The 23000-nt window shown below is 34.8% G+C and overlaps 4 protein-coding genes and 1 long non-coding RNA gene across 5 annotated transcripts; all 5 read right to left on the reverse strand.

The window, feature by feature from the left end:
- Window positions 1–3832: 3832 nt before the first annotated feature.
- Window positions 3833–4947, reverse strand: LOC116109391 (pentatricopeptide repeat-containing protein At3g22470, mitochondrial-like). The gene is made up of 3 exons (XM_031395613.1): window positions 4777–4947; window positions 4277–4356; window positions 3833–4082 (listed from the first exon to the last, which is right to left on the reverse strand). Exons 1-3 carry the CDS (start codon window positions 4945–4947, stop codon window positions 3833–3835), a joined length of 501 nt encoding a protein of 166 aa, XP_031251473.1.
- A 4033-nt stretch (window positions 4948–8980) lies between these two features.
- LOC116109393 (probable leucine-rich repeat receptor-like protein kinase At5g49770) lies at window positions 8981–14365 on the reverse strand. Its single transcript, XM_031395614.1, has 16 exons — window positions 14347–14365; window positions 14192–14264; window positions 14020–14091; window positions 13711–13872; window positions 13555–13629; window positions 13093–13164; window positions 12933–13004; window positions 12741–12809; window positions 12491–12565; window positions 11910–11981; window positions 11667–11798; window positions 11138–11571; window positions 10898–11035; window positions 10679–10815; window positions 10221–10440; window positions 8981–9992 (listed from the first exon to the last, which is right to left on the reverse strand). The coding sequence occupies exons 1-16, from the start codon at window positions 14363–14365 to the stop codon at window positions 9715–9717; spliced, it is 2100 nt and encodes a 699-aa protein (XP_031251474.1). The 3' UTR covers window positions 8981–9714.
- Window positions 14366–14492: 127 nt separating this feature from the next.
- LOC116109380 lies at window positions 14493–15281 on the reverse strand. The gene is made up of 3 exons (XR_004124763.1): window positions 15217–15281; window positions 14666–14786; window positions 14493–14560 (listed from the first exon to the last, which is right to left on the reverse strand). It is a non-coding gene; the product is annotated as an uncharacterized LOC116109380 (long non-coding RNA).
- A 671-nt stretch (window positions 15282–15952) lies between these two features.
- LOC116109394 (probable leucine-rich repeat receptor-like protein kinase At5g49770) lies at window positions 15953–20841 on the reverse strand. Its single transcript, XM_031395615.1, has 17 exons — window positions 20777–20841; window positions 20619–20693; window positions 20459–20530; window positions 20162–20323; window positions 20006–20080; window positions 19734–19805; window positions 19568–19639; window positions 19399–19467; window positions 19172–19246; window positions 18870–18941; window positions 18619–18750; window positions 18091–18524; window positions 17834–17977; window positions 17617–17750; window positions 17154–17373; window positions 16754–16989; window positions 15953–16555 (listed from the first exon to the last, which is right to left on the reverse strand). Exons 1-17 carry the CDS (start codon window positions 20839–20841, stop codon window positions 16169–16171), a joined length of 2496 nt encoding a protein of 831 aa, XP_031251475.1. The 3' UTR covers window positions 15953–16168.
- A 23-nt stretch (window positions 20842–20864) lies between these two features.
- Window positions 20865–21932, reverse strand: LOC116109395 (probable leucine-rich repeat receptor-like protein kinase At5g49770). Its single transcript, XM_031395616.1, has 3 exons — window positions 21631–21932; window positions 21058–21178; window positions 20865–20946 (listed from the first exon to the last, which is right to left on the reverse strand). Exons 1-3 carry the CDS (start codon window positions 21710–21712, stop codon window positions 20871–20873), a joined length of 279 nt encoding a protein of 92 aa, XP_031251476.1. The 5' UTR covers window positions 21713–21932; the 3' UTR covers window positions 20865–20870.
- Window positions 21933–23000: the final 1068 nt, after the last annotated feature.

Genomic DNA, 23000 nt, shown 5'->3' on the forward strand with positions numbered 1-23000 from the left:
ATACCATTAATATAAATCCCTTTATATATTTTTCTGTTAACCAAAAAACTTTAAAATTCAGTTTTTAATTTAACACTAATTTTAATAAACTAAATAATCTGTTATTTTTATTTATTTAACTCTTAAATAACAAAGCATAAAGTCAACAAAAAGATAAAATGAAATAAAAAAAATTATTTCTGATCCAGCTCTAGATAAGAAATATACAGAAAATAGTCCAAAAACAAGGTACTGTCTTTTCATTTTCCCACAATTTCTTAGCTACCAAACAAAGCACATGCTGGTACATATATAAGAAGAAACCAACAAGTTCCACTTACCGATCTTGAAGATGAAGCACTAACTTTGAGTTTGAGTGAAACACTTAAACAACTTCTCTTCTTTTTTCTTCTGCTAAATTGGTTAATATAATGAATTTTTCGTAGAACTTGCGACAAACCCAGATGGAAACTTCAGCTACTGAGTACTATGAAAATACTGAGTAGATTACTATGAAAATTAGATCTGGAAAAATATTTAGTTAACAGAGGAGAAGAATACAAAGATTGGTTCTTGCAAAACTAATAAAACGATGAATTTAAGTTTGAATGTTAAAGAATACAAAGATTTTGTATCACAATATATAATTTAATTATAAGTTCAACCATATATAGACATATCAGCAGCACTAGCTTCAATTTAATTTGTTACCTGGATGTGTTAAATAATGAAAGACTTGTGCGATTCATCATTATCCTTACACCAATTCTTCTTGTTTCTTCTCTTGTTTATATACTTCTTAACGGGAAACTAACCAAGAATAGGGACATATATAACAGGAAACTAACCAATCTTCTTGAAAGGATGGGATTTGGAGAAGCCAAATTGTATATATATAAGCTTGGAACTTAATTAATTAGAAAAGAAAAACAACTTTTGCTTTTTGCTTTATTCTTCACGGTTTTTAAGCAAAGTATTTATGCTAACTTTAACTGTTCAATTAAAAAACTATTATGATTTCTTTTGTGCTTGCCTAACCTTGCCTGATGCTCTCCATAAGACTATGTTCTTGTGGAATGGCAGAATCTATGTTTTACAGGCTGTTTCTATTGGGCTCGTGGGCTTGGGCTGGTTTATGTAGGTCTAACCTAGGGAGGTCTGGCCGAGCCGGGGGTTTCCCTATCCCTTTTAAGCTCTTACGAATCAAATCAATTTACAAGGGTTTTTTTATAGTACAACGTTGCATGAATACATCAATGCATAATTTACTGTCAATGCTTTCCGGTTGACTCATTCTATATTAGCTATGCTATGCAACAAGAAATAGCTTCAGTTTAATTTGCTATATGGATAAGTCAAATAATTAAAGACTTGTGAGCTTGATCAAAATATCCTTCCATCCATTCTTTTCTTCTTTGCTTAACTTTGTAGATGCCTTTAAAAAGAAATTCTCCCTTATAATATAAACATGTAATTTTTCATTTCTTATTAGATATAAGATTAATCATTATAATAATTCATAGATAAAATTTTGATAATATAAATTTGGTATGTTTATGGTTTATAATTTAATGTTCGCAAAAACACTTAAAATATCTTACACTGTTTTTTTTTTTCTTTTTTTTCTGAATTTTAAACTATTTATACAATTAATTAATTAATCAATGGGATACACACCTAACATATGCCATGGAATGTCTCCCGAGATTCTGGTTAAACTTTCCTTGTAGCTATGAACTCTATTTCCAGATGAAGCTGCTTCTCTTACAAACTGTCCAAGATCTCTCGCTTCATGGCCGTTAAGATCAAACAAGACAGTCTGCATAAATCATTAATTATTTTTCCATAAATCACAAGGGCTCAACACTCCTAAAATAGATCCATTATTAATTGTTTGATCTAGTAACTTTCTTTTCTCATCCAGATTCCAAAACAGCTATCATCCCAATCTAAAACTACCATACTAATAAGAGCCTCATTATATAATCTCATGTGACATTCTTTATTTGCTACTTCCTACTTTGTTCCCATCTATCTACTTACCCCTAACAAAAAATTTGAAGTTTAGCCATAACATATAGAATATACTACAGTTATGAGTTTCCACTTCAGAAATTTATAATTAATATGTAAAACAAATATAATGAACACACGTAAGTTTCATTGGCAACAATCAACAAACAAATATATAATAGACAATATATTACATACCTATCCTAATGCCGATAAGAAATATTATTGCACCACTTTTACACCATGATCATCTATTCATGAGTGTATTCTTGGTAGACACTTCATCTGTTCATGACAATAGATAGAAGAAATACAATAGTCAGCTGAATTTAAGTAATGACCAAAAGAGTATATGATTCATATTCTATTTAAGAAATAGAAATTATATATAAAACTATTCAATCAGTTATCATATCCCTCTTATATTTGAATAGCATAAGGGACACTTTAAATATACTTAATGATTAACAATACATAGTTAGACTCCTTTCTCTGTCAATATTGGACATGACAATGATTGTTAAGCATTCCAAGCTTGAATGTTGAATCCCAAATTCCTTTCACTAGCGATGTTGAATGTGACAATGATTATCAAGAATTCCAGGCTTGAATGCTATGGATGCTTGCTTTATGTTTGTGTGTCTGTGAGTGAGTGAGTGAGTGAGTGAGTGAATGAAGACAGAGATGTACAAAGTTGTCAAAGATTGCAAGCTTGAAAACCTTGGTGGAATAGTTGACACTTCAAAGCTATTATTGCTCATGTCCCTGTGAATCAGATATTTTTAAGAGGATGCAAATGGACTTTAGTAGAAATAGAATACATTTATCCAAATTACATGAATAAGAGAAGCAAAATGCTGAATTGATGGCAATAATGAATGGCCTTTCAGCACCACATTATGTATAATGAACTTCTGTTAACTTACACATAGCTAAGGTTGCTCAAGCCAGTAAGGTTAGGCAAAGGGCCAATCAATTGATTGTAGGAAAATATCTGAAAGAAAGTTGCAAATATTCTTAAGAAGAAACCAATAATGACTTACAGTGTATTACATTGATATCTCATAAGTAAGACTAGAAGTTTAAGTTGTGAACTTTTCTGCATAATCCACTTGCATTGTAATGATATTTGGGAAGCTAGTCCCGTTGAAATTCAAATGTTTATGGCCACAGAAATTGAAACTTATGAGCGAATGTTTGGAACACTCACATGATCTGCAAGTTTTGCGGTTGTCTAGTGAAGTGGGGATGCTACCAGTGAAGTTGTTGTCAAAAAGCCTGCTTAAAACAATAGTAATTCTCATCTCATCTATCAATGACAGTTTTTTCTGAGTGCATTCTCTACTTTATTCTGCACTCATTGTCGATTATTAAAGCTTATGTCCGTTGTGGTTTGTGTCTCCATCATGTTCATTCCTATTTCTCTTTATCATGACAATCCTACCTGTTTCTTAGACTTCTATCAAAACTGAAAAGGGGGGCATATGTTTTAGGGATATAGTAACACATAAAAGCCAATGCTTCTAACATATTGACATTTTGAGGGGTCCTACTGGATGTAAGTTGGTTTGAAGTACAGACGTAAACACAAAAGTTGATTGTAGGATACACTTACACCTACTGCATCTACTTATCAAGTAGCCACTAGCCAGTCCAAAAGAACTTACACATGCATCAATCTCATTTCTGAGCTGAAAAGTGAAAGCAAGAGTAGTCCTGTGAGCTGATTTCTTCCAAAATGACTGCAAATTTAATAGAAAAGGTGTTGATTAGTTGTTTTCAGAAAACAGTACTTGCAAATGAAGGAAAATGTGTTATACATACAAGTGCAATGCAATAACTAGTCCATCCAATCCAGGTAAGTTTCATTAAAGACTGGAATTGTTTTATTGAGCTGGTTATCAGTCAAATCCAGCAAAACAAGTTTGGTAAGATTGCCAATGGAAGCTGGTATAGGTCCACTGAAGCTATTCGAATTAAGATTTCTGCAGAGAATGTCATTGAAGAGTTTCACAAACAGGACCAGCAATGATCTAAATGTTAGAAATCCTTGCAAGGCAAACCTTCCAATAATAAGAGACCACAAGAACCTGATAAAAAAACAGAAAAGAATCCTGAAGTTGAAATCCTTACAAATTGACCAGTTGTGTTAGAGATCCTAATGTGTCTGGAATTAGGCCATGGAAGCTGCAGTCGGTTAGCAATCTGGTAGGCAAGGAAGATCAATAGGTAAATCATATGTTGTACATGAAAGTTAGTGATGCTTTTTCAAAATTAATCTTACAGTACAGGTTCACAAGCTTTGTCAAATTCCCAATTGACAGCGGAAGAGTTCCTGACAAACCTTTGTTTTGAGATAGATCTCTGTGGTGCAGATGTATTAATCAAAACAATATCATTTGTTATTACATTTTTTCTTTGCAAATGTATGTTCCTATCTATACTGATGAAGATTGAACACATCTAGCAATTTTAAGCTGTCAAAATATACTGCCAGATCTATTGATTAAAACTTATATGTCAATATAACTTTGTTATTATTTCCTTGTATCGGCCAAGAGACAAAAGGATGGAGAGAAAACCTACAAAGTCATTAATTCAGGTAGATTCTGAATATCTGCAGGCAGCTTCCCTCTCAAGCCTATGCCTGATAAAGACTATGAGCTTCATTGAATTTTTTATTCTTGCAATACGCATTGATTGAAGTATTGTAGCAAACAACATCAAGTTTATACCCCTTTTCAGTTATAGAAGCAAACAACTCTCTTGCATCCTCAATTCTACCTGCAAAGCAATACCCTTGATTAAAATGTTGTAAGTATAAATGTCAGGATCCGCACCTGTTTGGATCATCAGTTCCAACCACCTATTTGCTTCGTCCAATTTCCCTTTCTTGCAAAGCTCATCCATGACCACACTAAACATCACCACACAAGGCCGCACACCTTGATCCATCATCGCAAAGAATAAATTTTTACCCTTCTCCCAATCACCCAGACAATATAAACCATGAATAGAGTATTATAAGTGATTGCATTTGGACTAATTCCCAAACTCTTCATTTCCAAAAACAATAGTCTGGCCTTCTCAAAAATCCATCCTTACAAAGACCATCAATAAAACTATTATAAGTAACAATATTTGTCCTACAAATAACACCAGATTCTTCATTTCCCTAGCCATTTCTTCATGCAACTTAATGGCAACACTGTTTTACACATCCAAAAGCAACCATTTTCTTAAACAAATCTGTTAGACTCCACAATCTTATTTTTGAGAAATTGGGCTTAAAACCTTTCTTCAAAATCTCCCCAAAAAGGGCAAAACCATGAGAAACACTTTTAATATTACAAAGCAATTCATCAAAAATGTTCAACTGGGTTGTCTCCAGATTTTATGTCTTTGAGCATTTTGATGAATTGCTTGTGTAATATTGAACAAATTTCTTCTTCGTGAAGGATACAATTGGAGAAATGAGTTGCGAATTAATCCTGTAATAAAAAAAGTAAAGAGCTTCATTTAGAGTGAAGTTACCTGATCGAGAATTTGGCAAGTGAAGTTGGTTCAGGGGGGTTTTTAAAAGAACATAAAAGCTCATTCTTGGAGTGAATAAAGATGAAACATTTTACCTTTCAAAGATTGGGTTTTGAGTGCACAAAGACTAACGAAATGAGGCCCTGAAAGCCATGAGTTGAAGAGGGTTTTTTTCGGGGCTTGTCAAGGTTTCTGTAAAGAGAAAAATGTTTTAACAAATTCCAAAAAGTTTTGGAAAAATTTCACGACCCTATCATTTCGAAAATGGTTCACTTTGTGTCACGACCTTAGAGAATCGTGCCACCCAAACAAAAAAACCAAAAAATCGAAAGAAATCGAAAGAGAGAAAACTTTATGTATCAATAATAATACAATGCTAACATTAGTTAGCATTATAATATAAGAGTTTATAAAGGGGTAATATTATATTAATAACTCTTTTTTACAAACTTTTTCTTACAATTCTAATATAATAATTCACAATTAATTAGTGAGATCCATGTTGGACTAGTTGTGATATAACCAATTACGAACTGTCACGTCAGGATTGTGAGAGAAAATTTATGAGAGAGAATTATTAATGTAATATTATTCTTTACAAATAGATATGATAGTCTAGATCCATACAAATTTAATAGATTGAATGGTCAAGATAAATCATATCAAAATAAGAATCATAATCTTATTTTACTATCTATTTGGGTGAGGAATATTCTAGAGCACTTTAGAAACTTTTTAACATATTCTTAGGGTACCCTTTGATCCAAACCTCCCATCATGGATTGAGCCTGAAGGACCTCTTAACTTGGGTTGGCCGTGACACTTGTCACCCCTTTAATTAATGGTGTGGAGGTTAACATAGGAAACTTATAATAATTATGAGTGTCTTAAAACTCAACCCGACTTGGCTAATTTAACCAGTTTAACCAAGATCCAGGAGTTTCACCGAGCCGAGTTAACAATTTCCCTATTCAACCAAAACCCTAGAATTTGAGATGATGATCGATGAACAATTGAAGGTCATGATGTTGGGAATTTTGAAGAGAAGGTGCCGGTGAGTGCAATGGTGGTGACAGAGTTTATTTCCGGTGAGTGAATCGACCGAGATTCAAGAAAATAAGCGACGACAACAGCTGGCTTTTGTCGACGATTGACGAGGCTAACGAGGATTGGGTGAGGTGGGTTTTGGTTGGAAGGAAGAAGGGGGTATTTTTGGGGTGATAGGGAAGGTTGTTGACGCCGACGTTGACGAGATTTGGCTTGAAATGTCGACACCGACGTCGATTATTATCAGTTTGTGCCTTCCATTGTAATTTGTATTTTGGGTTGTTAGTTGGTTCATTTTGAGAGGGGTTCCCATAAAAAACACATTCACTAGTAAGCTTCTCCACCATTGGTTCACTTATGTGGGGTGGGCTCTAACTAGTTCTAATTTTTTGAGAAAACAGAACCTTATTGTATCAGATGGCTTCTCAAACTTGAACCCATTAGTTGTTAATAATTAGCAGAATTGACTATGTGAGGCAAAATGTACAGCTTCTTATCATCTGTTTTAATAGTAATATCTAACTCTTTCACATCCTTCTCTACTGTCAATCTTATCCATTTGTCAATAGAACAAGGCAATCCTTCATCAACAAGACTTATAAATAGCCTAAATGTCTTCATAGAAACCTTATGCTCACAAAATCGAAGCAAGGCAAAATCAATAAATTTCATAAAATTCGCTATACGTTCACAATATTCTTCATTATTTGCCAATCTCATTTCCAAGTCTGACTGAAACAAGTCAGTTTCACTTAAATTAAAGATAGGGAATGATGCCCACAAGTGATTCCATCTCTTTGATAAGAGTACCTGTTAGACATAATTTGATGAATGATGAAAGGAGGTAGGTTTGAGATCCGATCATCATCCATATTTGTTCCCGTCCAACCTGTACTATCCATGCATTTCTATTACAAAAGGCTCCATAATTCAGTATATATTTCAAGCAATTTCCTTAACTTTTACAGAAGTTCAGTATAACAAAGAAGAAAACTAGGAAAAAACCTGCCAAGAAAATTCCTCTTGGTATTCGAAAATTCTGATACTAGGTTTCATGCTTAGCCATAAGATTTTACCAGCATGTACTATACACGTAGATGCACCAAATTATTTCGAATAATATCATCAAAAACCTAAATCTAACAACAAAATAACAAACTTCGACCAAGAGAAATTTATCATTATAAGCCCTAATGGTAAATTTAGCCCATTTGCTCATAAAGATTTCTCATAGGCCCATAAAGTCTTCTCATAACTGAATGGCCTATAAGCACTAGGTTTTACTATGCTACATGCTTGTATGTCACTCTACCCTAGTTAGTAAATATGGGTACGATAAAAAAATATACGGAAATTTTATGGATATGATACAATAAATGGTGAAAAATACGTTTGTAAAAATTTGGTCATAAAATTCAGATACGGAAAAAATACTGTACGGGTATAGACGGGTTTAATACGGCACGTTGTCAATAATACGTTTTGAAAAATATGGCAATATCAATCCTAGTTTCAGCACTTTTCATCGGCCATTTAGTTAAAATCTATATAGCATTTCAAATATACGGGTACAACAAAAAAATGGTACAAGAATTTTATGGGTATGATACGGTAAATAGTAAAAAATACATTTGTAAAAATTCGACAAAAATTTGGATACGGGAATAATTCGCGAATAATATGGCTGAGGCATATAATTCGCGAATAATACGGCTAGGCTGATAAAATACGGCAGTTCGCGAATTTACTAACTAGGCACTCCACATAAAATATTTTATAGTCATAGTTCAGCCATCACTCAGGAGTAGTTTAACATGATAGAAATAGAATTATTATAAAATATAAAATGCTTGCCAATTCAATCCATATATATGATGTACTTTTGATATATTTATCTCAAAATTTAAGATTCATATTGCGTTGAATTGAGATTCCACCTTCCCAAGTTATTTTCTAAGTTCATTACATAGTCTTTTCCTTGTATACATGATATATTATAATCAAATACAATGAGAATTCATTGGAGACAAACTTCTTAATCACATTTCATTAGTTATAACAAGATTTGACTGATTTGCACTGTTGAATCTAATCGAGGTTTTCGATGAATCTGGGTTGAAAACTCTTGCTTAAAGGCATCAAACCTTCAAGGATTTATATGGAGGAAGCAGATCAACAGCAAAGAGGGCTTGGGCAATGACTGAAAAAATAAAGAGCCAGTACTGATGATCTAGTTTATGAAAAAGTATGGTTGACTTAGACAAAAGTCACAAAACTACTTTCAATAAAAAAAAAAAAAAAAGAATCTTAATCTAATACTCTAAGACATTCCTCTTAAGAATGTTCAAGTTATCCAGGTTAATTGAAACTAATAGGAAACATTGATGGCTCAAATTGAAGATCATCATAGTCAACGTTAATTTACATGTCTGTATAATAGCCAGAGCTCCTCCAAATTACAGTATTTGGCATTCAATCAAAATCCTTGCTTTACAAAAGACATAAACGTAAGAGTATTCACAATACTTTCAATTAAAAGGAATCTTAAATCAACACTAAGATTTTCCTCTCAAGAGTGTTCAATTTATTAAAGGTTAATTGAAAGTAATAGAAAAGACTGATGATTTCGATTGGGGTTCAGAGTCAGCTAGCCGCAGGATGTCTTCAATCTGTTTGACCACCTCGCTCATTGTAGGCCAATTGGCCCCCAAATCTTCAACACACCTCATTGCCAGATTAACAAAATTCTCCAAACCACTTAAAGTGTCCTGGTTCATGACACGATCAATACACAAATGGAGGTTATATAAATCTTTTGTCCTATCCATTGCCTTCTTCAACTCACTCACAATGTACCTCCCTCGTTCAATTGAACTTCGCCCAGTTATTAACTCTAGCATTACCACTCCAAAGCTATAAACATCACTCTTTTTTGTTAACTGTTACGTCCTGAAATATTCGGGATCCAAGTATCCCTGCACCATTGAAAAAAAAAAAAAGGTTCCATTCCCAGGCTAACTTATACAGTGCTACAGTATAATCATCAATGAACTCAATTCCATTAGCCAACATGCTTATTACCTTCCTGTAATTTATTACTTCTTTACCTTTATGTTCATTACCAAAATGGGAAATTAAAGTTCATTTTTTCTGGTGTAAGATTTTGGAGGATGCTATACTTGCTCGGGTTCCTTTGACCTCAGTGGTAACACGACTGTTTTCTATCCCATCCAAAGTCTTAGATATACCAAAATCAGCAACTTTTGCTGTAAGGTGATAATCGAGTAGAATGTTATTTGATTTGATGTCCCTGTGTATGATTGATGGATTTGTATGATCATGCAAATATTCCAAACCTCTTGCTGAATCAATGGCTATTCTCAGTCTCTGCGTCCAACTTAACTGGATTCCTGATTTTCCTGCATTGGTAAATTAGATATAGACAACATGATTAAAGTTGATTCATGTAACAAAACTGTTGCCTGAAGTTCAGCTTGGCATGTGAGTTTGTATATAAAAGAATTTGAATACCATGTTTGTGCTTTCAATCTTTTCTAGGTTAGAAATTAGTTCATCCAATAGTTAGAGTTGATCAAAAATGGAGTGTATTATAAAGTACGTAACAAAAGAAGTGGCGAATGAGGTACCTGAGAGACTATCCTTTAGAGTACCATTCTGAATGAATTCATAAACCAGCATCTGTTCACTTTGCTCGTAGCAGTAACCCACAAGACTAACAATATTTTTATGATGAGCCCTTGATAGCATCTCAATCTCGCTTTTAAACTCCTTTCGACCCTGCAATGATCCCTGCTTAGCTCTTTTAATTGCAACTTCTAACCCTGTTTCAAGCTTTCCTTTGTAAACCTGTAAACATAGTCAAAATCTATTTTCAGCCAGAGCAAATCATTATAAATTAAAAAATTCTCCAGGAACAAGTTCAAAATGTTTTTGCTTGCAAAACAAGCAACACATGCTAAGTGAAAGAGATTCATGCTGTCATATCAGAATCTTTATCACGTAATATTGTCTTAAGCAAAGATTCTAGTAATACAAACACTTAGTCTTAGAAGGGTACCTACGAGAAAGAAGAAAGCGAACGAACCTGTCCGTATCCCCCGGTTCCTAAAATGTTGGTGTCTGAAAAATTTTTAGTGCATTTCTTAAGCTCTTTAAAGGAAAAACGTCTTGGAGCATTGATTATAGGAGGACTAGTAGTGGTGTCATTTGGGTTCCAAGATGCTGCATGAATATGATACTAACTATAAGCAATGGAACAGTAATTATGTAGAGTTCAGTGGAGAAATGATGGTTTTTCGATTACCAAATGGATCGTTTAGTTTAGTTGCTCTTCTTGCTTTCTTCCTCTGACGGATAGCATACATTCCGGAAAGTAATAGTACTACAAGTATAAATCCACCAACTGTTGCTCCAATCATGACCCAAATTTGTGACTTTTTCTCTGGATAAAAGTAGGAAACAAAATGAGAAACCATTAATTTCTCATATAAATTATGTGAAATTTAGTATGAAATCTTAAGCTAATGGGAAAATTTGTTCTTACCTTGGAAATAATTACTGTGATTGATGTAATAGGAGGGTCCATAATTTGGTGAGAGATTGACAAAATTTATGTTGTTTAGCTGAGAACTGATCATGGCAAAAGTCGTTCTGTTGAAACGGTTGCTACCAGATGGAAAGACCTTCACGTCCAACTCTAGGTAATCATTCCCAGTCACGAACCGGAAGGTCATTGAGTCTACAGGGAGATTTGATGCTTTGAAAGAATCCATGAACTTATCTCTAAGAAAATTGTAGTAACTTATGTTGTCCCAGTTTGAGAAGCTAAAATATCTGAAGATTAAGATTCCAATGATTGGGGAATTTGAACAGTTAGGCACACAATTATTTGGTGGTGTGGAAGGTGAAGAACTTGGAACTTGGGGAGCTAAGCAGCTCTTTTCTACTGATTGCTCACAAATTGGATTATTCTGGAGACTGAAAAAAAATAGATAAGAAAAAGTTACACCTTTGAGGTAACATGAAGTTGAAAAACAAGCAAGGGAAGAACAATGTTGAAGATTGTAACTTACTTTAAACTCTTATTATATCCTGTTACTACAAAATATTCTATGGAATTGTTCTGCACATCAATGAGATGCAGTTGGCTTCCATAGCTTGTGCCAATATCTAAGGTTTCATCAAGTTGATTGTTCTTTAGTATCCTGCGACAATTGGTCAAAATAGATCAGCATGCCATCCAGTTAGGCTAATGTTTCATGTTCGTTTTGGATGGATTTCAATGTGGTGCTGTTTGAGAATAAGCTGATACTTACACTGACTCCAACCAAGGAAGACTGAAGAGTTCAACGGGTATTGGTCCTCGAAGATTTGTGTTCTCCATTACTCTACCAGTGCAATGTAATAAGCATTATAGTCAGGGTTAGCAATTCAAGCCCCAAGAGTGAATGGCATTTATAGTTAGAGGCATTGAAACGATAGACGGCTAGAAAAGTTTATGATACTATTTAATGCAAGACTTGTTTAAGTTATAATGAAGAACAAGACAGATTCAATGATTTTAACATGTGGGCTCAACCAAGTAGTGGATATTATCTGTCTTGGGTTTAGAATGTCTTATTTGTTTTTAGGCTTCACCCAAAATGTGTTTATTTAGTTATGGGGACCAAACCTTATAAACTGAATCTTAGACTGCTTTCGCTAGCAATGTTGGATATGACAATGATTTTTAAGCATTCCAAGCTTGAATGCTGAATCCCAAATTCCTTTCACTAGTGATGTTGGATGCGACAATGATTATCAAGCATTCCAAGCTTGAATGTTATGAATGTTTGCTTTATGTGTGTGTCTGTGGGTGAGTGAGTGAATGAGTGAGAGGAAAAAGAGAGAGATGTACAAAGTTGTCGAAGATTGCAAGCTTGAAAACCCTGGTGGAATAGTTGACCCTTCAAAGCTATTATTGCTCATGTCCCTGTGAATCAAATGTTTGTTAGAGGATGCAAATGGACTTTAGTAGAAATAGAATACATTTATCCAAATTACATGAATAAGAGAAGCAAAATACTGAATTGATGGAAATAATGAATGGCCTTTCAGCACCACATTATGGATAATGCAAACAGATTTATGAACTTTTGTTAACTTACACATAGTTGAGTTTGCTCAAGCCAGTAAGTTTAGGCAAAGGGCCAGTCAATTGATTGTTGGACAAATATCTGAAAGAAAGCTGCAAAATATTCTTAAGAAGAAACCAATAACGACTTGTAGTGTATTACATTGATATCTCATAAGTAAGACTAGAAGCTTAAGTTGTGAACTTCTCTGCATAATCCACTTGCATTGTAGTGATGTTTGGGAAGCTAGTGAAGTTGAAACTGACAGTCCCGTTGAATGAATTCTTGTCCATGCGTCTGGTTCCAAGAGAAACTTAATAAAAGAAATTCAAATGTTTATGACCAGAGAAATTGAAATTTATGAGCGAATGTTTAGAATACTCACATGACCTGCAAGTTTTGCAGATGTTCTAGTGAAGTGGGGATGCTACCAGTGAAGTTGTTGTTGTCAAAAAGCCTGCTTAAAACAATAGTAATTCTCATCTCATCTAACAATGACAGTTTTTTTTCTGAGTGCATTCTTTAACTTATTCTACACTCATTGCCGGTTATTAAAGCTCATGTCAGTTGTGGTCTAAGTCTCCATCATGTTCATTCCTATTTCTCTTTATCATGACAATCTTGCCTGTTTCTTAGACTTCTATCATATCTGAAAAGGGGGCATATGTTTTAGGGATATAGCAAAAGAAAAAAGCCAATGCTTTGAACATATTGACATTTTGAGGGGTCCTACTGGATGTAAGTTCGTTTGAAGTACAGAGGTAAACACAAAACTTGATTGTAGGATACACTTACAGCTACTGCATCTACTTATCATGTAGCCACTAGCCAGTCCAAAAGAACTTACACATGTATCAATTTCATTTCTGAGCTGAAAAGTGAAAGTGAGACTGGTCCTGTGAGCTGATTTCTTCCAAAATGACTGCAAATTTAACAGAAAAGTGTTGATTAGTTGTTTTCAGAAAACTGTACTTGCAAATGAAGGAAAAGGTGTTATACATACAAGTGCAATGCATTAACTAGTCCATCCAATCCAGGTGAAGTTTCATTAGAGACTGGAATTGTTCCATTGAGCTGGTTATCAGTCAAATCCAGCAAAACAAGGTTGGTAAGATTGCCAATGGAAGCTGGTATAGGTCCACTGAAGCTATTAGAATTCAGATATCTGCAGAAAATGTAATTGAAGAGTTTCACAAACAGGACAAGCAATGATCTAAATGTTAGAAATCCTTGCGAGGTAACCTTCCAATAATAAGAGACCAAAAGAACCTGATGAAAATACAGAAAAGAATACTGAAGTTGAAATCCTTACAAATTGACAAGCTGTGTTAGAGATCCTAATGTGTCTGGAATTAGGCCATGGAAGCTGCATCCGGTTAGCAATCTGGCAGGCAAGGGAGATCAATGGTTAATCATATGTGTTAACAAAAAGTGACACATATAGTATATATAAGGTAGCGAAGCTCTTGCCAAATTAATCTTACAGGTTCACAAGCTTTGTCAAATTCCCAATTGACGGCGGAAGAGTTCCTGACAAACCATTGTTTTGAGATAGATCTCTGTGGTGCAGATGTATTAATCAAAACAATATCATTTGTTATTACATCTTTTCTTCCCAAATATATGTTCCTATCTATACTGATGAAGGTTAAACACATCTAGCAATTTTAAGCTGTCAAAATATACTGCCAGATCTATTGATTAAAACTTGTATGTCAATATAACTTTGTTATTATTTCTTTGTATCAGGAAAGAGACAAAAGGATGGAGAGAGAACTTACAAAGTCCTTAATTCAGGTAGATTCTGAGTATCAGCAGGCAGTTTCCCTCTCAAGCCTATGCCTGATAGTACACTGAAATTGGAAAATCATCAGGTCACCCTCAAGCATTCAAAACAGAAGGTTAGCAGCCACACAACACAAGCCCACATCAAAAGTTCAAGTGAAAAAATGGCTTACATAGAGGTCACACTTGAATTGTCACACCTAATTCCTTCCCAGGAACTGCCACAAGGATCATCACCAACCCAGTCGGGTGGTGTGTTCCGCCAGTGATGCTTGAGAGACTTTAGAGCAGCAACTGCATGCAGTAGGTTTTACAAAATAGCAATCTTGGATTAAAGAGCAACAATAAATTTATTAATCAGGAAAACAACAGATGCAAGCTAAGCTATATGCCAGCACATGAGGGGCAGTTGAAAGTGTATGCTCATTGCTCAATTGGTGTGGCAGAGAGACAAAAATGACAAGGGCTGCTATATTCAGTTCATGGCTTAATCTGATACAAATTTATCAGCTCTTCCTTAGGTTGTATTATAAATTTTCGATACCTGACTCCTATATAAGTTGATTTATGTTAGACTCAATAGATGAATACAAGATTCCAAAACACATGCATCATAGGAAGTCCATGGAACATGTTTTCATGAGAAACCATATTTCCTATGGTGTATGTAACCAAATTATCGGACTAGTGAGATGCACTGTACATAAATGTATGAGCAACTTACATTCCTGAGGATTTGTTACTGCCCTCATAACCAGAATCTGAATGTATAGAGTTAGCAGGAAAACACTGAGTCCTGAAGCCATTACTTGATGAAATGATTGACTAAATTGGCACAAACCAAGAAATCATTGAAGTGTGCTTATAGCTACATAATAACTCTTTTTTTTATTTGTGTTACGTATGAGTGAATATTCAAACTCTGAATTCTTTCCTAGGTCTTTTCTTAATGAAATTAAGCATTCTATGGATTTCATTTTCAGTGATTTGGTCAAATTTCTTCTCTTGTGGGTTCTCAGAAATTGAATTGGTAAATTATTGTATTTTATAAAATTACTCATGTAATTGTATGTCACTTCACGTAAAACATTTCGTAGTCATAGTTCAGGCATCACTCAGAGTAGTTTAACATGATAGAAATATAATTATTATAAATGCTTGCCAAACCAATCCATATGTATGATGTACATTTGATTATTGATCTAGAAAGTTAAAATTTAGATTGCGTTGACTTGAGGTTCCACCTTCCTAAGTTCTTTACTTTCTCAGTTATTATTTGTCCTATATAGTGATGGCTCAATTCATTACTTAGTCTTTCCCTTGTATAGTTGATATATTATAATCAAATACAACGAGAGTTCATTGCAGACAAACTTCTTAATCACATTCTAACAGCTATAACAAGATTTAACTGATTTGTTCTATTGATTTTAATCGAGTTTTTGATGAATCTGGGTTGAACATTCTGCTTGAAGGCATCAAACCTTCAAGTATTTATAGGAGGAAGCAGTTCAACAGGAAAGAGGGCTTGGGCAATGACTAAAAAAATAAAGAGCCAGTACAGATGATCTATTTTATGAAAAAGTACGGTTGACTTAGTCAAAACTACTTTCAATAAAATAGAATCTTAATCTAATACTAATAGATTTCTCTCAAGAATGTTCAAATTATCTAGGTTAATTGAAACTAATAGAAAACACTGATGGTTCCGACTGGAGATCATCAGAGTCAGCTAGCTGCAGGATGTTTTCAATCTCTTTGACTACCTCACTCATTGTAGGCCTGTTGGCTCCCAAATCTTCAACACACATCATAGCCAGATCAACAAAATTCTCCAAACCACTTAATGTTGTGTTCCCACTGATGGCAGGATCAAGCATCTCATGAAGGTTATATAGATTTTTTGTCCTATCCATTGCCATCTTCAACTCACTCACAATGTAACTCCCTCTTTGAATCGGACTTCGCCCAGTTATTAATTCTGCCATTACCACTCCAAAGCTATAAACATCACTCTTTTTCGTTAACTGTCGCGTCCTGAAATATTCGGGATCCAAGTAGCCCTGCACCATTAAAAAAGAAATTCCATTCTCAGGCAAACTTCTAAACTGCTATAGTATAATGTTCTCTGAACTCAAATTCAATAGCCAACAAGCTTACTACCTGTTATGATTCATTACTTCATTAACATAGACATAGGAAATTAAACTTCATTTTTGCTACCTGCTAGTGTAAGTTTTAGAGGATGCTGCTATACTTACTGGGGTTCCTTTGACATCAGTAAGAATTTCATTGTTTTCACTGCCACCCAAAGTCTTCGATAGACCAAAATCAGCAACTTTTGCATTGAAGCTATCATCGAGTAGGATATTATTTGATTTGATGTCCCTGTGTATGATTGTTGGATTTGCAAGTTCATGCAAATATGCCAAACCTCTTGCTGAATCAAGGGCTATTCTCAGTCTCCCTATCCAACTTAACTGGATTCCTAATTTTCCTACATTGTCAAATTAGATGAAGACAGCGTATTATAAATTTGTATGTTTATGCTCTTGGCTTATGTTGTTAACCCTTTTTGACTTAGAATTGAGTTTGGCTAGTGATGATCAGAAATGGAGTATATGATAAAGTATGTGACAGAAGAAGTGTCGAATGAGGTACCTGAGAGACTATCCTTTAGAGTACCATTCTGAATGAATTCATAAACCAGCATCTGTTCTCCTTGCTCATAGCAGAAACCCACAAGACTAACAACATTTTTATGGTGAACCCTTGATAGCAGTTCAACCTCACTTTTAAACTCATTTCGACCCTGCAACGATCCCTGCATAGCTCTTTTAATTGCGACTATTAACCCCGTTTCAAGCCTTCCTTTGTAGACCTGTGAACATTTTGGAAATCCATTTCGCAGAGAACATACCATTAGAAATTGAAAAATTATCATGGCAAAAGATGAAACTTCAAAGTTACTTTTGCTTGCAAGACAAGCATCACACGCTAAAGGAAAGTGACTAATGTTGTCATATTAGAAACTTTATCCCATATGTTTGTCTTAGTAAGGATCCTGTTAAAATTCATGCTCAATCTTTAAAGGGAACAATGGCAAAGAAACAAGCGAACGAACCTGTCCATAACCTCCAGACCCTAGAATCTTGGTGTTTGAAAAATTGTTGGTACATTTCTTTAGCTCTTCAAAGGGGAAACATCTCACACCATTGATCTGAGGACGGCTAGTGGGGTCATTTACATCCCAAGATGCTGCATAAGTATGACATAGGAACTTTAAGTAATGTAATGGTAACTGTGTAGAATGCACTGGAGGAATAATGGTTTTCATTTACCAAATGGATCGTTTAGTCGAGTTGCTCTTACAGCTTTCTTCCTCTGATGGATAGCATACATTCCAGCAATAACTAATAATACTAGAAGTATAAATCCACCTACCGTTGCTCCAATGATAATCCCAACATTTGGTGAATTTTTCACTGCATAACATTTGGAAACGGATGAGACACCATCAATTTCCCCTATTAAGCTCTGCGAAATGTAGATGAATTCTTAAGATAATGGTGTAGGACACAGCAAAATTTGTTCTTACCTGGATTAGGATTAATGTTGTTGTAGTAGAAGGGTCCAAAAATTGGTCCGAGAGTGACAAAACTTATGTTGTTGAGCTGAGAGATGATAAGAGAGAAATTTGTTCTGTCGAGAAGACCGTTAACAGATGGACAGACTTCCACGTGCAGTTCTAGGTAATCATTCGCAGACACGACCTGGAAGGTCACTGACATTGAGTCTACAGGAAGATTAAATTTTTTAAAAGAGTTCATGAACTCGTCTCTGACAATACTGTAGTAACTAGCGTTTTTCCAGTTTGAGAAGGTAAAGGATCTGAAGTATAAGGTTCCAATGATTGGTGGAGATGAACTGGCCTCGCAACTGTTTGTTGGTGTGGAAGGTGAAGAACTTGGAACTTGCGGAGCTGAGCAGTTGTATTCCTCTGAGTTCTCACAAATCGGATTATTATAAAGACTGGAAAAAATAGATAAGAAAAAGTTACACGTTTGAGGTAACATATATTTGCAAAACAAGCAAGAGAAGAACGATGTTGAAGAGTTTAACTTACTATAATGTCTTATTGTATCCTGTTGCTTCCACAGAATCTATGGAATTGTTCTGCAAATCAATTAGTTGCAGCTCGCTTCCGTAGCTTGGACCAATATCTAAGGCTCCACTGAGCTGGTTGTTCTTTAGAACCCTGCAAACATAATCAAATTGATCAGATTATAACATCATTCCATCTGATTAGGCTAGCAGTTCATGTTTGTTTCAGATAAATTTCAATGTGGCGGTTTTTGAGAATAAGCTAATACTTACACCGACTCCAACCGAGGAAGACTGAAGAGTTCAACAGGTATTGATCCCTGAAGTTGTGTGTTCTCCATTATTCTGCCAGTGCAGGGTAATAACCATTATAGTCATACTCATGGTAAGTAATTCAAGCCCCAAGGGTGTGCTAAAATAAGTGACATTTGTAGTTTGAGCATTGAAATGAAGAAAAAGAGAGAGATACAATGGTTTTCAAGCATTCCAAGTCTGAATGCTGGATAAGTTGTTTACTGCAACCTTAATTGTTAATTGTGTCTGTGAGAGAGTAAGAGAGAGAGTGAGAGATGTACAAAGATGTCAAAGCTGGCAAGCTTGAAAACCATGGTGGAATAGTTGACACTTCAAAACTATTATTGCTCATGTCCCTGTAAATTAGATATTTGTTAAGAGGATACAACTTAACTGCAGTAGCAACAGAATAAATTTATCCAAATTAGATAAATAAGAGAAGAGCAAATTACTTAATGGTCTTTCAGAACCACATTATAAACAGATTTCTAAAGTTCTGTTAACTTACACATAGCGCAGGCTGCTCACGCCAGTAAGGTCAGGCATACGGCCAGTCAATTGATTGTTGGAAAAATGTCTGAAAATAAGTTACCAATAATTTTCTTAAGAAAACAGTAATTAACTAATAATTGAGAATAGAAGTTTAAGTTGCAAACTTCTCTGCATATTTCACTTACATTGTAGTGATATTTGGAAAGTTAGTGAAATTCAAATCGACTGTCCCAGTAAATGAATTGTTGTCCATGCGTCTGTTGCCAAGAAAAACTTAGTATAAGAAATTCAGAAATTAATGACCAGAAAATCTAAAACTTTTCAGCTAATGCTAATGATTAGGATACTCACATGACCTGCAAGCTTTGCGCTTGGTCTAATGAACTGGGGATGTTGCCAGTGAAGTTGTTGTTGTCGAAAAGCCTGCTCAAATCAATAAAATTATCTCTCAACAGACAGCTGCTAACATAATGAATGCAATTTGAGTTTTAAGCCTTTGATGCCTAATTCTTGTACACAAATGTGCTCATTGTGTATCGAAGCATACTAAATACGAACACAAGATCATAACCAGACATGTAAGTCTCATCTAATCATCAGGTAGTCCATCCAGAAGAACTTACACATGTATCAGTTTCATTCCTGAGCTGAAAAGTGAAAGCGGGACTGGTCCTGTAAGCTGATTTCTTCCAAAATGACTGCAAATTTAACATAAAAGTGTTGATTAGTTGTTTTCAGAAAACAGTACTTGCAAATGAAGAAAAATCCGTTATACATACAAATGCAATGCATTAACTAGTCCATCCAATCCAGGTGAAGTTTCATTAGAGACTGGAATGGTTCCATTGAGCTGGTTATCAGTCAAGTCCAGCAAAACAAGTTTGGTAAGATTGCCAATGGAAGCTGGTATAGGTCCATTGAAGCTATTAGAATTCAGATTTCTGCAGAGAATGTCATTGAAGAGTTTCACAGACAGGATGAGCTATGATCTGAATGTTAGAAATCCTTACATAGTGACCCTTTAAGAATAAAAGCCAAAAAGAACCAGAAAAGAGTACTGAAGGTGAAACGCTTACAAATTGACCAGCTGTGTTAGAGATCCTAATGTGTCTGGAATCAGGCCACTGAAGCTGCAACCTGTTAGTACTCTGCCATGCAATGAAAGGGATTCCAATAGGTAAATCATGAAAATATATATATATAAGGTATAGAGGCTCTAGCAAAACTTGATCTTACAGGCTCACAAGCTTTGTCAATTTCCCTATTGACGGTGTAAGAGTTCCTGTCAAACCTTTGTTTTGAGATAGGTCCCTGTGGCGCAGATGTAACAATCAAGACAATATCGTTATTTTGATGAAGATTGAACAGATCTAGCAAATTTGAGCAGTCAAAACATACTGCTAGATCTAACTGATAAAATTTGTATGTTGAAATGTAAATTGTTGGTCAGTCTTTGCATCAGGCAAGAGAAAAGGGTGTAGATAGAACTTACAATTTCCTTAATTCAGGTAGATTCTGAATGTCTTCTGGCAGGTTCCCTCTCAAATCTATGCCTGAAAGTACTCTGAAAATTTAAAAATCCTCAGGTCACTCTCAAGCATTGAAAAATGAAGAATAGCAGCCACACCACGCAAGCTCGCACCAGAAGTTCAAGGAAAATAAAAATTGAACTTACATGGAGATCACACTTGAATTGATACAGCTAATTCCTTCCCAAGAACTGTCACAAGGATCATCACCAACCCAGTTGGTTGGCTGGTTCTGCCACTGATTTTTGAGAGAATTTAGAGCAGCAACTGCATGCAGTAGATTGTACAATATACAACTCTTGGATTAAATACCAAAACTGAACTTCTCGATCAGAAAAAATAGATGCAAGCTGAGCTAAGTGCTAGCACATAAGGTGCTGTAGAAAGTATGTATGCTAGTTGCTCAAGAGGTGCAGAAGAGAGACAAAAATAACACAAGGGCTGCCATATTCAGTTCATGGCTCAATACTCAATCTGTTACAAATTTATTATTTCTTACTTAGCTTGCAGTATGAAGTTTTGATTCCGGATACGTGATACACCTATATAAATCGTGTTATTTTAGGTTCAATAGATGAAAACAAGTTTCAGAAACACATGCATCACAGGTCCATGGAATTGTAAACAAGTATTCTTGACAAACCATTTTTCGTATGGTTTATATGACCAAACTATAGTACTAATGAGATGCACTGCACATTAATATATAAGCAACTTACATTCCTGAGGATTTGTTTCTGCCCTTATAACCAGAATCTGAATGTATAGAGTTAGCAAGAAAACTTTGATTCTAAGAGCCATTACTTGAACTAATTTGGCACAAACCCAGAAATCCTAAAAGTATGCTTACAGCTGCATATATAACTTATTTTTTAATGAATATTCAACTTCTTAGTGTTTGACAAGAAAATAAGAACATTTCTTAACTAGAAAATTTCCTAATGAAAAACTCTTAACTCAGGCAACTATATTTGATTAGTTCAAGAATCTCTGAATCAAGTTTTAGGAGTAAGAGCCTTGCATATTCTTTTCTAGATTTCATTTTCAGTGATCTGGTCAAGTTTCTTCTTATTTAATTGTTAGTAAATTCTTGTCTTCTATTAAATTAATCATGTTTATTTAATTGAGCTCAAAATTTAATATCATGTTAAGAGTTGAATTGAGACACGTCATTTTTAATGTTTCAACACCAACTAGGCAACTACTGGCTTCCCATGTCCTTTTCTCAATTAGTATTTGTGGCACATATTGATGTCTTAGCTCATATGCATAGTCTTTCCCATTTATAATTGATAATACGCAATTATGTTGATTGAAAACCTTGATATTGTTCATTGTATTATATAATTAAATACAATGAGAATTCATTGCAGTCACACTTATTCATTGTCACGTCTTAGGTCACTAGCGAATGACTCTAGAATTCGGTTTATAAGGTTTGAAACCTCTTAACTCATTAGACATGTTTTGGGTGAAAGAAGCTCGAATGAAACCCAAAAGCAAATCCAAGTCCATAAGGTGAGGAGTTTGCCACATCTGAATCAGCTGAGATTTCAATTGGTCCTCTTAACTAAGTAGACATGTTTTAGATGAATGTCGCTTGTCGTTTCCTCAATCCCTAGAGGCATCAAACCTTCAAGGAATTATCTATGGAGGGAATAGGTAGTTCAACAACAAAGACAATGACAAAGGAAATTAAGCAGCTGCACTGAAGATCAATTTTATAAATAAGTTCAGTTGACTTGGTTATTTTAAATGCCTACAGAAGCATCCCAAGTGTACACCTTATTCAATATCCATTAGTTTATTTGAATGGATAATACGGGTGTGATTTGTTTGTTTGAGTATTTTATTTTATGAACTCCGGTCTTTTTTTTTTATATAGATTCAAAAGAATAGTTTAATATGGGGTCACGAGTCATCCCATACTTGATAAGGAGCAGCATCAGCATGACAGCATCATTATAAAATGCCCCATTTCCATGAAATGTTCAAGCTGCAAGGCCTCTACTTATAATATGTAATCTAGAAGTCTTTTTGGCAAATTTAAACAGTGATTTTCTATGGATATTAAGGCAATTTTGACAAG

The sequence above is a fragment of the Pistacia vera genome, unplaced genomic scaffold (genome assembly GCF_008641045.1).
Source record: "Pistacia vera cultivar Batoury unplaced genomic scaffold, PisVer_v2 Contig579, whole genome shotgun sequence".
NCBI lineage: Eukaryota > Viridiplantae > Streptophyta > Magnoliopsida > Sapindales > Anacardiaceae > Pistacia > Pistacia vera.